This window comes from Myxocyprinus asiaticus, chromosome 27 (assembly GCF_019703515.2).
Source record: "Myxocyprinus asiaticus isolate MX2 ecotype Aquarium Trade chromosome 27, UBuf_Myxa_2, whole genome shotgun sequence".
NCBI lineage: Eukaryota > Metazoa > Chordata > Actinopteri > Cypriniformes > Catostomidae > Myxocyprinus > Myxocyprinus asiaticus.
The window spans coordinates 35,211,095-35,226,358 of record NC_059370.1 but is presented as its reverse complement, the minus strand read 5'-3'; the positions used below and the strand labels follow the sequence as shown (position 1 = coordinate 35,226,358).

The 15,264-nt window shown below is 35.3% G+C and overlaps 2 protein-coding genes across 2 annotated transcripts in view; one reads left to right on the top strand and one right to left on the bottom strand.

Annotated features, from left to right (window-relative positions):
• The first annotated feature begins 4,254 nt into the window (after positions 1-4,254).
• Positions 4,255-8,995, top strand: LOC127418366 (NEDD4 family-interacting protein 1-like). Its single transcript, XM_051658973.1, has 8 exons — positions 4,255-4,493; positions 5,599-5,686; positions 5,796-5,926; positions 6,019-6,106; positions 6,709-6,833; positions 7,071-7,137; positions 7,295-7,401; positions 7,694-8,995. Exons 1-7 carry the CDS (start codon positions 4,464-4,466, stop codon positions 7,399-7,401), a joined length of 636 nt encoding a protein of 211 aa, XP_051514933.1. The 5' UTR covers positions 4,255-4,463; the 3' UTR covers positions 7,694-8,995.
• Positions 8,996-11,933: 2,938 nt separating this feature from the next.
• LOC127418358 (glucocorticoid receptor-like) overlaps positions 11,934-15,264 on the bottom strand; it is a 28,354-nt gene continuing 25,023 nt past the window's right edge. The window contains exons 6-9 of the mRNA XM_051658951.1: positions 15,091-15,235; positions 14,818-14,948; positions 14,442-14,599; positions 11,934-13,879 (exon numbers count right to left, since the gene is read on the bottom strand). Of these exons, the coding sequence (XP_051514911.1) occupies positions 13,727-13,879; positions 14,442-14,599; positions 14,818-14,948; positions 15,091-15,235 (587 nt within the window). The 3' untranslated portion in view covers positions 11,934-13,726. The remainder of the gene's footprint in view (positions 13,880-14,441; positions 14,600-14,817; positions 14,949-15,090; positions 15,236-15,264) is intronic.

The window sequence follows — 15,264 nt, the reverse complement described above, 5'->3', positions numbered from 1 at the left end:
GAATAATAGAAATGAAACTATGGGAATTATGTTGTGACTAAAAAAATCAAAAATAAATCAAAACTATGTTATATTTTAGCATCTTCAAAGTGGCCACACCTTGCCTAGATTTTGCAGAAATGTACTCGACATTTTCTCAACCAACTTCTTGAGGTATCACCCTGGGATGCTTTTTAAACAGTATTGAAGGAGTTCCCATCTATATGTTGGGCACTTATTGGCTGCTTTTCTAAATTATTCGGTCCAAGTCATCCATTTCAAAAACTTTTTTTTAAATAAACTTTTTGTTTTGTAATTAAATAAATTAATATGTTGGCACAATTATATTTTTGTCTACAAAACTAATTTCAAACATGTAAGCATACGCCTTCAGATCAAAAGATCATGGGAAACATTTCAGGCAAGTGACCCCAAACTTTTGAACGGTAGTATATCTATATCTATCTATCTATCTATCTATCTATATATATATATATATATATATATATATATATATATATATATACTGTATATATATATATATATATATATATACTGTATATATGTATGCATGTACAATATACAAATACAATCTGTTATATACAGAAGCAAGGGAATGTAATGGCAGAAGAGGTATGGTATGTTAGATAAATATAAGAAAGACTAAACTGTGTATTGCACATAGTTATTGCTCAATGTGGCAGTTTTAACTGTTCATGAGATGGATAGCCTGAGGGGAAAAAAACTGTTCCTTTGCCTGACGGTTCTGGTGCTCAGAGCTCTGAAGCGTCGGCCAGAAGGCAACAGTTCAAAAAGGTAGTGGGCAGGGTGAGTGGGGTCCAGAGTGATTTTTCCAGCCTTTTTCTTCACTCTGGAAGTGTGCAGTTCTTGAAGGGAGTGCAGGGGGCAACCAATAATCCTCTCAGCAGTCCGAACTGTACTTTATAGTGTTCTGATATCTGATTTCATAGCTCAACCAAACCAGACAGTTATTGAAGTGCAGAGGACAGACTCAATGACTGCTGAGTAGAACTGTATCAGCAGCGCCTGTGGCAGGTTGAACTTCCTCAACTGGCAAAGGAAGTACAACCTCTGCTGGGCCTTTTTCACAATGGAGTCAATGTGGGTCTCCCACTTCAGGTCCAGTGAGATGGTAGTGCCCAGAAACCTGAATGACTCCACTGCTGCCACAGTGCTTTTTAGAATGGTGAGGGGGGACAATGTTGGGGTGTTCCTCCTACAGTCCACAGTCATCTCCACTGTTTTGAGCATGTTCAGCTCCAGGTTGTTTTGACTGCACCAGACAGCCAGCCATTCAACCTCCCTTCTGTATACAGATGCATCGTCATCTTGGATGAGGCAGATGATAATAGTGTTGTCTGCAAACATCAGGAGCTTGACAGAGGGGTCCTTGGCGGTGCAGTCATTTGTATACAGGGAGAAGAGTAGTGGGAAGAGCACACATCCCTGGGGGGCACCAGTGCTGATTGTACAGGTGCTAGAAGTGAGTTTCCCCTGTCTCACAAGCTGCTGCCTGTCCGTCAGAAAGCTGGTGATCCACTGACAGATAGACGTGGGAACAGAGAGTTGGTTTAATTTATTCTGGAGTATAGCTGGGATGATTGTGTTGAAAGCCGAACGGAAGTCCACAAAAAGGATCCTTGCATATGTCCCTGGTCTGTCCAGATGTTGCAGGATATGATGCAATCCCATGTTGACTGCATCATCCACAGACCTGTTTGCTCAATAAGCAAATTGAAGGGGATCTAGAAAGGGTCCAGTGATGTCCTTCAGGTGGGCCAACACCAGTCTCTCAACTGATTTCATGACCACATACGTCAGAGCGACGGGTCTGTAGTCATTAAATCCTGTGAGTTCTGCAAACTCTGCAACATTTCCTTTGAATCGGAGTCACGTGGCGCCATGCAAGGGTCAGACGTGTGAATGGAAAGCTCTGCACACTTTGCTAGTTTTTAATACTTTTTGTGTCATAAACCGGTGAGATTCGATACACCCTGTTCCATAACTGTTCTATGGAGACAGTTTGTCAAAGAATTCAAAATCCTCGTGCTCTGGAGACATTAAAAGACACTCACGTGCTCAAGCTGATACCCCTGACATGGTGCGGGGCTTTTTTCTTTAATTTTCTTTAATCGAAGGGGCGACACTATCAAGAGTGCTAGAGAAGTGCTATTTACTGTTATTTTATCAAGTGCTTCTAGACTTTGGGGCTTATTGAGTGTATGAGATAGATCTGAAAGATTATTAGTGAAGCTATCTTTAGTGGTCGAAAGAATAGTTTTACCTGAATGATAGCGTGGTGTAGATTGAGTAACATTAGCTGATCAGGGCCCGGGACAGTGTTCATGGTTGCCCATGTTAAATAACACACATTATTCTGCTATTAAATCTGCTCAAGGGCTGATTGCCCATGAAAACAGAAATAGCAACAAATTCAAAACAGCATCACCAAGGCCAAACATTTAAGTTGTAGGCAGATCTGAGACAAATAATATTATTGTTTTACAATTTTAGGTCATGATCCTTATCACCGGTGCCCATAAAGCATTTGCCCTCTTCAAAACCGTAGAAGAGGGAGTGAATCACATGTGGACTGTGTCTGCATTCCAGCAACACCCCCAGACTGTGTTTGTATGTGATGAAGATGCCACACATAAGCTGAGGGTCAAAACAGTCAAGTATTTTAAAGGTAATAAAAACTTGAACAAGTTTTACATGGTTCAGTGATCTGTTCCTCCCGGAGGAATGTAGGAGGGAATGCATGAATATTGCATGTAACAGCATTAGATAATCCATTGATTGATGACTTTTTTTTTCTTGTTCTTTTTTTGAAGGTATGATGCATGTGCACAATAAGATGTTGGAAGAGCTATAGCTTGGTTCTGACGAGAAGAATGAACACACTCCGGGTTTGTTAAGCGAAGATTATTAAGCCAATATGTAACTATGTGGTATTTTCAATTTTCTTGAATTTTATATTATGTTTTTTTTTTTTTTTTTTTTTTTTTTTTTTTTACAAAACCTCTCAATACTTGATATTGAATTAGAATGTGATTAGCCTATATTATAATCAATCTGTAATCCCACGGTCTAAAATGTGACAAAAACAAATAAATAGCAAACTGCTGAATAAATAAAAAGTGAATACTTAGAACAACATAAACTGCAATTATATTGTATGGATTGATTGTATTGACAGAGATGACATATGTTTGAATCGTCTCCACAACATAGCACTTGTAGGGTACAACGGGGCTAAAGGCCCCCTGGGGTAAAAGGCACATTTGATTTGATGTTCTCCCACAATACTAAACAGCAACAAAAACTACAACAGCACTAGTTTCCCAAACACCTTTTTGTCACTTAGCACTGTAACATTTTCCTGATCCATGAGATCATTGCATGTAATGTCTAAAGTTTGAATTTGAGGCAGTTTGATCAAATATTTAATATTTTTTTAAATGTTGCAAAAATCCCTGAAATTATCACATTTATTTTGAGACAAAATACTTATTTGTTATTTTCAGTTTTGTTCAAGGTGATTAAATGAAAAGTTTTAAATAACTGTCCAATATGTGAAGGGAAAAAAAAAGTGGTTATTTTGAATAAGCATGATCTTAATTAGTTACCCAAAAAAGCATCTCGTTCTTAAAATTCTTTGATTAGTGACTAATTTTGCATGATAACTATTGCCCCATTATCTAAACCCCCTTGCTGAAACTGAAGTTGAATTAAAACAACCTTCTGTTATTATTTCTTTTCACACAAATTATGTTGCTCTATCAGCAACTGTCCATGATCAAAACTATAATGCTTCATCTGTGAAATCTGTATTGACCAGGGTGTGTTTTATAATACTGCTAAATGCTGACAGGTACAGAGATCACATAGGGAGATTTAAAAATATCAATTACAAATACAAATGTAAGCTTATACACACGTGAATGTAATCATAATTTTGATGGGCTCTCTCTTTCCAATTATCACATAGCCATTTCAAGTTTACAAGTGTACTTATAAAGGTGTGTTTTTAGTTTAAAAGTCTGTCAAAGTCACTAATGGAAACACTTTTGGTTACATAACAGTAATCTTCAAAAGCTCTTGTCATAAGCACAAACGTGGGTTGTGTTGCAAAGTCTACTGAGATATCTACCTAGACAGCATTTTTGACCAACATAAGTGCTCAGCAGACTCAATGATGATGCCTACAAATGCTTTCTAGGTAGGCAGCTGACTGTGTTTTGAACACAGCCATAGAGACTGACGCTGTACCCGACTGAGCATGAGCATTCGCCATTGTTTGGGCTACAGATTAGCCTGGTACTGGCAATCTGTCTTGACAGGAAAATACATCAATCAAACCCATTAAAGAGAGGGGCGGTTGGTAATATTGGCAAACGTTTAATGTTTAATCATTTGTTCTGTATGAGTGATTAAGTGAACAGATCGACGCAAAACTAAGAATGACTGATCAGAGGAGTGGATATCAGCAGGTAACAGCATGATGAAGCTCATTTGTTTCGTTATCACATCGGGCTTTTGTTTTTCTCGAACGTCGATCATTTTGGGGACATGCTTAATAATTTGATCACTGGCTCTGGATTATAATGTGCTTTTGGAGAGACGCGGTTAAAGTTAGATTAATTAGCTGGTTAGCCGCCTTACTACTTCTGCGGCCTTCTTTTACCAAACCGGAAAAACAAATGGCTCTTCATTGTTACTTTTATATTAATAGAATATCAGCGCTATTTTATGATTGATAAAATTACTGATTAAATCATTTTGAATTTATTAATTCAAATTTATTAATTTAATATAAAACGTAAACAAACCCGTGGTAATATATATATATATAATAGTTTCTGCGATATGTTTATTCTAAATGTAATATGTATTTTTAATAGTGTTTTTAATTGTTACTTTTTAACTATTAAGTTGCTTTTATTTAATATTTTATATGATACATGTATTTAATATTTTATACAATACTTTTATTTTACATATAATGTTTTTATTCAATTTCGTTTATTTTATATATTTTAATATTTCAAATTATATTTAATAGTTTATATAATACATATATTTAATATTTTATATAAGACAATTATTGTAAATATAATGTGTGTTATTTGATTTTATTTATTTAAATGTTTATATTTCAAAGTATATTTTATATTTTATATAATACATTTATTTTAAATGCAATATGGATTTTTATACGAGTGTATAGAATTGTTATTCAACTTTTTATTTACTTATTTAACTATTAAGTTACATTTATTATTTGTACTTTGAATATTTTATATGAAACTTTTATTTAAAAAATAACATATTTAATGTAATTTTATTATTTAAATATTTTTAAATATATGTAATACATTGTAACATTTATTTTGAATATATATATATATATATATATATATATATATATATATATATATATATAGTTTTATATTATAATACATTTTAACATTTATTTTGAATATATGTAGTTTTATATTATACTTAATATATAAATATAATTTCATTATGTTCTGTATTAACTTACATAAATATAACTTTTTCAAATATCACCAGCTCTTTTCTTCTTGTCTGTAGTTGAATAATGAGGAGGAGACAGGGGAGGTGATCCAACAAGCCACTGATGCTCCTCCACCATACAGCACCATTGCAGCAAGTAACGCAGGTAACATCTACAGCCTATTGCCTAACAACTACAGGCCTGAAATTACAGCTGTCATGTTTCATAATCCTTTTACTCGGTGCTTGATTTTGTATTTGTATTTTTGCTGCAGCTTTTTTTGAGTACAAAGAGGATGAAGTGTACCCCAAACCCCCCTCATACAATGTTGCCACATCATTGCCATCATATGATGAGGCCGAGAGGAGCAAAGTAGAGTCCACTGTACCCCTCGTCACTGACAGGGTAAGATTTGTGACACATCTGTGATTCATTTTGGTTAATAATAGTCGATGGATTACTCTTTTGACACATTCTTACTTGCACATCTGTTATAGGATGAGGACTTTATTGCCAGGGATGGCTTTCATGATACAGATCAACTGCGGGTTGGAAATGATGGGATATTCATGCTGACGTTTTTCAGTAAGTGTACAGTGCATACAGTGACATCTTTCCTTTGAAAGACCACATGGTATTATTAGGTGGGAGGGAACATTATCATTCTGAAAAGCATCTTATTGGACAACTTTTATTTATGCAAAAATTGAGTCATCACATTTTTTGGTTAATTTTCCCGAAAGAGAATGAATATAAACTGTAAATCTGCTAAATATGTTTACACTGTGTCCTAACTAGCAGCAAGTAATTTATCTGTCCACACTGAAAGCAAAAACACAGTGTGATGCAACAAATTCACAGATAGTCAGAACATACTGTATTTGATGTTTAAAATATGTGGAGTGGGCGTATGAGATTTCACTCTGATTTACATGGAAGAAATAGAACTTATTGCATCATTCCTGGTTGAAACTCCAACTTTAATGTAGATCTTTTTTATTTAATATGTCCTGCTGTTTACTCTGGTGTGAATTTTGCTTCAAGAATGAAAAGAAAGCTAATAATTCTTCTGATTTAAAAATGTCATATTCCGTTATGGTTTTTGGATGGATGATTGAATTGATGGATTTACATATGGACACAACTGCAGCAGATGTGTTAATGGATGTATTCCTTTGCATTCCCAGTGGCATTCCTCTTTAACTGGATTGGCTTTTTCCTGTCCTTCTGTCTGACCACCTCTGCCGCTGGCCGCTATGGTGCCATCTCTGGGTTTGGACTTTCCCTGGTTAAATGGGTCCTGATTGTCAGGGTACGAGAGGATGCCAGTGCTGCATTTTTAGACTGAGCCAATAATTGCTCTATACAGTTCCCCAAAAATTTTTCATATTCTGCTAAATATTAAGCATTCATGGCTCATCTAAATCCCTTTAAACTGGATAGAACTGTGATAGTTTAAGGAGTTAGAATACGTGTTTTAGTAAAATATGTTTTTGCAATGTAATAGAGAATGAGCAACTCACTTTCTTTGTTTCTGTGGTTGAAACAGTATTCTACCTACTTCCCTGGATATTTTGACGGCCAGTACTGGCTGTGGTGGGTTTTCCTTGTTGTAGGTGAGTGTACATTTGCTTGAAGAATACTGCATATGGTTTCTATTTTTATCTTTGCTCTCTCTTGAATTTATTTGAAATTAAAAATGGTGGAACATTGTTTTTTTAATTGTTGTACACACTATTAAGTGTTGTTTTTATTTTTTTTTAATCCCTCCAGGATTCCTGCTGTTCTTCCGGGGGTTTGTCAACTACTCCAGAGTTCGCAACATGGCAGATCATTCCATGTCGACCCTTCCTCGAACCCAAGTTCTTTTTATCTATTAGGTAAATCAAAAGAATCGATTCACTGGTTTTACATGCATGTTTATGTGTGTGCAGTAATGCCAGCGTATGTGATAAGAATGTAAAAGATTAATCAAAAGAGATTGTTCTAAAATATAAAAATGAGTATTTCAAAAATTGATGATTGAATATATAATTCTAAAATGTAGGTAAAGTATTTTCTGTTGCTAATTAAAAAAATAAAAAAATAAAATCTGATGATAGATTTTAAACCTCAGGATAATTGGAAAATGCAAACTCAAAGCAAGCTGACGACATGTTTTTGAATCTTCAGGATGTAAACGGCAGAGCAAAGATGAATTCATACGCATCTCTGTTGTTCACATAATGCATCTAATTACATTGGCATTTTTACTAAAGGATCTGAATTGTTCTCCAGTCATTTATCTGTGCTTCAAGTGCAGTCATAATATATGCATAAATTCTGCAGTTAATGTGCATGTGTTTGGCATTTTAAAGGTGCACTCAATTTTGCTCCTAAAGAAATGAATTGTAATTTTGAAACATATGTAAATAATCATGACCACTCACATGAGATGAAGACTCCAGTCATGTCAGTAACCTTATAATAACTGTTTTATTCTACATGGAGAGGGTACCATCATGGGGCTGCCATGTTAGGATCACATGACGAGCCAAATACTACTTGCTTAATCTCAGTAACCATCCTGTTATTGGAAACTTTCACTCATGGATTAAATTATGGTAATATCGTGGCTGACTGTGAATACTGAATTTCTACAATGGCATCGTTAACTGAAAACTATTTTGTTTGAATGATGCTGCATCCACGCCCCTAGGTGTCAGTGTAAATCCAATATGACATAAAAAATCTGAGTGCACCTTTAAATTCTAATAAACAGTGATGCCATCAGAGAGTTTGTTTTGTAAAATTCCCAGTCGCACAGTTTGTTTCTGTACGTTTTCTCTTAATTTGTGGGAAAGTTGTAATTTTACTTTGTGAGTAAATCGAGTAATTGAACTTCTTTTGTGAATTACAAAAGAGGATGTACTGTATATAAAGGTACTCAAGAAGAGAGTGATATCAGACGTTATAAACATGCACTTTTAAGATATATACACAGAACAAAAACACAGAACAACTGTTGGGTCCTTTTTAAGTTTAGTTAAGAATACTTGTTTCAAATTGCTGTCATGAAGAGGACCAAAATATTAGTTATCATGTAAAATGTAAGCCTAGATTTATAGCAGTTCGGTATAATGAAAATGAATACAGCATTCAGGCACATCTGAATACATATTATAATGCGCTTAATCGATGATCTGGTTAATATTTTATGATGCCAAATGTAGCAGTAGATGATTCATTTCAGTATGAGATAGTGCTTCACAGTGCTTTTGTGATTTATATGTTTTACACTTGTCTAGTAACTTTTAATAAATGTAACTTCTATGGCAACTCCACTGGTTACTTTGTATGTTTGTCAAAAAAATATCTTGTGTTTAAGCACTAACATTGCCTCCTTTTAGATCCTCGATTGGAATTGGATTGTATACTTCAACAACTAAACAAATCTAATATTTGCACATTAATCGATTAAAAAGTTAAGAACAACTGTTAAATCCATTTATTTGACCTCTTAATTTTAAAATAACATTAAAATTATCTTAATGGCTGAAGTGGGAATGGCAGATGTATTCACCTTAAAATAGATCTTTCAGTTACAGCTCTTGCAAATACTAATTTTAATGTTTGTACATTTTATTTGGAGTTAATATAATTGTTCAAATATAATATTTTCTTATACATCGGTCTATGCACGGTACTATTACTGTACATGTATCAGCAGTGTGCTGATTTAGAATAAAAAATGTAAAAGATTGATGAAATTATTGTGGATTGATTAGGATGATCAATAAATTAACAATTTACTGCTGTTGCCTTAATATGTAATCATGTAATCTTTAAAAAAAGTAACTGTAATGTGATTGAGTATTTTAAAATGTAATTTAATACAATTACAAATTCTTGATTTTTGTAATCTTAATACATACTCCATATTACATGTAATCAGTTACTACCCAACACTGTTGGTATGCAGCAAACACAGACAAGCGGAATGATACAAATAGTGAAGTGTCCCAGACATTGCAGCAACTTTCTTGAAATACTGCAATCAAATTCGAAGATCAGAACTGTTATATAAAATGTATATGATGCATAATGTATAAAATATATTATCCCAGAATATCATGCATGATGTAATACATTTTAACAACCATATACAGTGCATCCGGAAAGTATTCACAGCGCTTCACTTTTTCCACATTTTGTTATGTTACAGCCTTACAAAATGGATTAAATTCATTATTTTCCTCAAAATTCTACAAACAATACCCCATAATGACAATGTGAAAGAAGTTTGTTTGAAATCTTTGCAAATGTATAAAAAAAAAAATTAAAAAAATCACATGTACATAAATATACACAGCCTTTGCTCAATACTTTGTTGAAGCACCTTTGGCACCAATTACAGCCTCAAGTCTTTTTGAGTATGATGCTACAAGCTTGGCACACCTATTTTTGGGCAGTTTCTCCCATTCTTCTTTGCAGGACCTCTCAAGCTCCATCAGGTTGGATGGGGAGCGTCGGTGCACAGCCATTTTCAGATCTCTCCAGAGATGTTCAATCGGGTTCAAGTCTGGGCTCTGGCTGGGCCACTCAAGGACATTCACAGAGTTGTCCCGGAGCCACTCCTTTGTTATCTTGGCTGTGTGCTTAGGGTCGTTGTCCTGTTGGGAGATGAACCTTCGCCCCATTATGAGGTCCAGAGCACTCTGGAGCAGGTTTTCATCAAGGATGTCCCTGTACATTGCTGCATTCATCTTTCCCTCGATCCGGACTAGTTTCCCAGTTCCTGCCGCTGAAAAACATCCCCACAGCATGATGCTGCCACCACCATGCTTCACTGTAGGGATGGTATTGGCCAGGTGATGAGCGGTGCCTGGTTTCCTCCAGACATGACGCTTGCTGTTCAGGCCAAAGAGTTCAATCTTTGTTCCTCATGATCTGAGAGTCCTTCAGGTGCCTTTTGGCAAACTCCAGGTGGGCGGTCATGTGCCTTTTACTGAGGAGTGGCTTCCTTCTGGCCACTCTACCATACAGGCCTGATTGGTGGAGTACTGCAGAGATGGTTGTTCTTCTGGAAGGTTCTCCTCTCTCCACAGAGAAATGCTGGAGCGCTGTCAGAGTGGCCATCGGGTTCTTGGTCACCTCCCTGACTAAGGCCCTTCTCCCCCGATCGCTCAATTTGGCCGGGCGGCCAGCTCTAGGAAGAGTCCTGGTGGTTCCAAACTTCTTCCATTTACGGATGATGGAGGCCACTTTGCTCATTGGGACCTTCAACCCTGCAGAAATTTTTCTGTACCCTTCCCCAGATCTGTGCCTCGATACAATCCTGTCTCAGAGATCTACAGACAATTCCTTGGACTTCATGGCTTGGTTTGTGCTCTGACATGCACTGTTAACTGTGGGACCTTATATAGACAGGTGTGTGCCTTTCCAAATCATGTCCAATCAACTGAATTTACCACAGGTGGACTCCAATCAAGTTGTAGAAACATCTAAAGGATGATCAGTGGAAACAGGATGCACCTGAGCTCAATTTTGAGTGTCATGGCAAAGGCTGTGAATACTTATGTACATGTGATTTTTTTTCGTTTTTATATTTTTAATAAATTTGCAAAGATTTCAAACAAACTTCTTTCACATTGTCATTATGGGGTATTGTTTGTAGAATTTTGAGGAAAATAATGAATTTAATCCATTTTGGAATAAGGCTGTAACATAACAAAATGTGGAAAAAGTGAAGCGCTGTGAATACTTTCCGGATGCACTGTATGTATGTCTACTATAGTAAAAAAAAAAAAAGAAAGAAAAGGAATTGCTGGGTCTCAACAGGACATCATTAATTCAAGGCTAGTACACTGTGCTGGAGATGGACTGTTTTGTTGTTAGGAGATGGAAAACTACAGTAATGTGTAACAGCTGTTAATCTCTTTTACAGTGGAGGACTTTTATTTTAGGCCTTGCATTATACAATGAATGGTCGTTAATGTGTTTGGTTTCGGGAGCAACAGAAAGTTTGTCATCACAAAATGCAGCTTGCCACCCCAACCTCTTTTTTTTTTTTTTTTAAATTGTGCATAGTTTTAATGTTAAAAACTGACAGATTTTTAATAATCAATTAGCTTTATTAAAATACTGCTCTACTCAAACTTGATACAAAAAAGATGAAAGTGTTTATGTGAATGAAATCGTTGAGAGAGATAATTTAAATACTTTTTCATGCAATTTAAAATCTTGCCTTCGCTGACTCTCAATGAATGAATATATGGCAAAACAGCAGATGTTCAATTGTTGATAAGAGAGTCTGAATCATTGCATTACAAATCCTCTTCAGCAAAATACATGCCCCACCCACTCCCCTCCCATCTTTCACTGTTGACACAATAGGGTCTAACAGAACATTTCATAAGACACATTGCAAAAGTTCATGTAAATACATCTTTTTATTCATATATATATCTGTAGGAAGGGAAGAGCAAAGTGTGAAAAGTACTGCTCGGATATTGATTTGAATTTGAGATTAACGATTTCTAAATCTGTACCACACAATGCAATGCTAAGCAGGTTGAAGCTGGAGTTATCATCTGTTTGTTTTAAGTATTACACTTTCACAGAAGAAATTCAAAATATTAATCTTTTTTTTTTTACGCCTCTCAAATGTATACCAGCTGTTAAGACACAGTTTCAGATTGTACAAATTAAAATCAGTATATGTTTGGCACAGAAATAACAGATTGCATCATTACAGGTGAGTAAAAATTCCCAGAGTTAACCCTGCTCCTGCACTACAGTATCACTCAACCAACAAAGATCGTTAGCACTCAGAACGAAAAAAAAACAAGGTTAATTTGATGGATTAGTCTCCACCTGATGAAAAAAAAAAAAGTACTGTATACTGCCGTAATAGAAATATACTGAAAATATAATTGAATCGGGCCTGAGTTGTGATGTTTGGTGTATCTATGTATGATTGTATTGTGTTTTATTCCTTATCAGGGACAAAAAAAAAAAACATTCACCTTAAACCAGAGTGTTATATGTAATGTTAAATGCATACATTGTTTTGGTTGTGTAATGCTGCTGCACTACTAGTGAAGGAACAAAGACAACACACAAAAACATAAAACATTTCTTAGACAGGATTCACATTACATAATTCCTATATGAATTAACGGGTGAAAATTAATAAGAAATGGCTTTCTTACATATAGTATAATTCTGCAAATCAAACTTAAACCAGCTTTTTTAAAGCATTTAAAAGGAGTGAAAGTGCTCAAATTGCATTTCTCAACTGACGTCCAACCAACATAGAAAGAATGCCGATCGTCAGACTCCTTATATCTATGCTATATCAATAAGGATACATTTCTTTAGTTCACGCAACAGATCACCGAGCAGCCAAAAATGAACACAGCCATTTGTAAAATTACAAGTGCAATTGGGTATAAAAGTACAATCAACTATGAAGAAGTCCTAACGCAGCGGATGCAAAATGTCTGGTGTGGACAGGTAAAGAAAACGGCTAAAAATAAGCTAAAAAAAAAGGCACATTTTCCCTTTTCTGTATATATATATATATATATAATGTAATTTTTTAGCAGTTAGCGACATGACGTTTAAAACAGTAAAGATATGCTGTTATACAAAATGTATTTGATTTCCAAACCAAGCTGAAGCCATTATTACTGTACATATTATTGAAATTATTTCACACTTGTATCAGATGAAGTTAAAAAGTCTCTATTTTGACATAAAAGACCATGTTTTGAAAAGTTAATATGTGTACTAAATAATCTGTGCATATTGAACTGTACTGTAAGTGCTGTGGCTCTGCATCTGCTCCAAAAATAAAAGGCGTTTGAAACTACATATAGTGACCTTAGAGAATTAGCTTTCCTCTATTAATTGTTTATGCTGGAAGTCAAAACACCTGAGACAACATGTATGGGATAATCTGTCACTATCCATAAGATTAACAGTTATGTCATTAGCTTTTTAGAACCTCTTTGCTTTAATTACCCGTCTCTTCCTCTGATTCCACTTTTTTTTTCATCAATAATGGAGTTCTGTGCTGGGTTGCATACAGTCCCCGCCATTCACTCTCCCCATGCTGCAGTGCACACTGCACTCCCTCCTTAAGTCTGCTGTTGCGGGTGGAGAGGGGAGACGGAACGGGGTGAGCATTTAAGGCATCATGTCCTGCTGCTGGGAGGAGCTTCACTTCTGGTGAAAGAGCAGCGGTTTGACACTCCCAGCTTTGAATTTTGGTAACTGGTTGCTGATGATCTCCGCAAGCATTTCGGGAAACTCCACGCTCAGGGATTTATTCACAAAGGTGTAGAAACAGAAGTTCAGGAGTCCACCCACCATCTGCGAAGAAACTGACGTTAGGAATTTGAACACACTGCTTTACATTATATAAGCAATAATCAGAGAAAGTATTTTTTATACTTTTTTATAACATACATTTAATTCATATTATATTGATTATATATATTTTAGTATACAGTATATATGATAAATCTATATTTAATTTTATATATCTTTATATTTTATATTAATAATATATTAGAAGTATGCAGTATATATAAATATAAATAATATAGCATATTTTATATATATATATATATATATTTAATAAATATAAAATATACAACAAATAATAACTTTGCAGACAACGTGAAACAGAATTCACAATACATTTACGTGGTAACATCGGCAGAAAAATGAAAGAATTTATGAAAAATAATAAATACAAACATGTTTCCATGGATGAACATGGACTGATGAATAATATACAATAAAAACAAGATTTATTAAGAAAGTAAACAGGGTCAATTTTTATTTTTATGTTGTCTTTAAACCAAAAATGTACATTTATGCAATGAAAAGACAAAAATGTACGTAGATTATTTTGGAAATAATAAATTACATCATGCATGGAGTCCAGTAGCTTAGTTAGCTGATAGAATCGCTGCCAGTTCTGGCTGGAGTTCTCCTCTCTCTTCACAATGGCCTTGCCCAATTCTTTAATATAGGACATTCGTAGCTCATCGAACACTGATTGGCTCTTCAAACCATCCTTCGGCACTGAAAAACCACAAAAGGACAATAACAAGTTTTTTCCATCATTCCCTGTAAAACATTGCTCCCATAAACTATTATATTGCTTTGTGACTAAGCTCATTTGAAACAATCATTGCTCAAAGAATACACTAAATTAAATCTGACTGGATTGAGGCCATTCATCTGGATTCTCATCAAACTTACATTGTAAATGGAATTATTTTAGCAATAAAGGAGCTCACCTGTGCTCAGCAGCAGAAGGACTTTCATGCACAGGTATTCATCATTTGAAACTTGCAGCCTGACAAACTCATTGGAGATCTTCAGCATCTGTTCACACTGATCAGTCATGTACGGCAGCTTCATCCTCTCTCTGTAGACACATACAGAGCTTCCTCATTCATTTGTGTGAAACACTTATATTTGTTGTTGTTATTTGGAGTTATATGGGCAGTCAAACTGCCAAAAGTGAAGGGGATTGGTAAAGCCGATGGACTGCTAAATGAGATACATACTGGTTAATCACCAGGTCTGGAGCAAAACACAGCATATTTCCATTACACTGCTGGTATGATCTCCAGCCTAATCCAAAAGACATGAGGAAGAGCCAGGAGCATTGCAGGAGGGTCATCTGATCATCCAGGTGAAGGTTTCGGAAGCCTAAAAGTGAAGAATAAAACAGAGGTTTT

Bases quoted from the DNA above. Each gene is read 5' to 3' on its own strand.
- LOC127418366 (XM_051658973.1), top strand. From the start codon at position 4,464: ATGACTGATCAGAGGAGTGGATATCAGCAG. The intron at 4,494-5,598 runs GTAACAGCATGA...TCTTGTCTGTAG, and splicing joins AGAGGAGTGGATATCAGCAG to TTGAATAATGAGGAGGAGAC. The intron at 5,927-6,018 runs GTAAGATTTGTG...CATCTGTTATAG, and splicing joins TACCCCTCGTCACTGACAGG to GATGAGGACTTTATTGCCAG.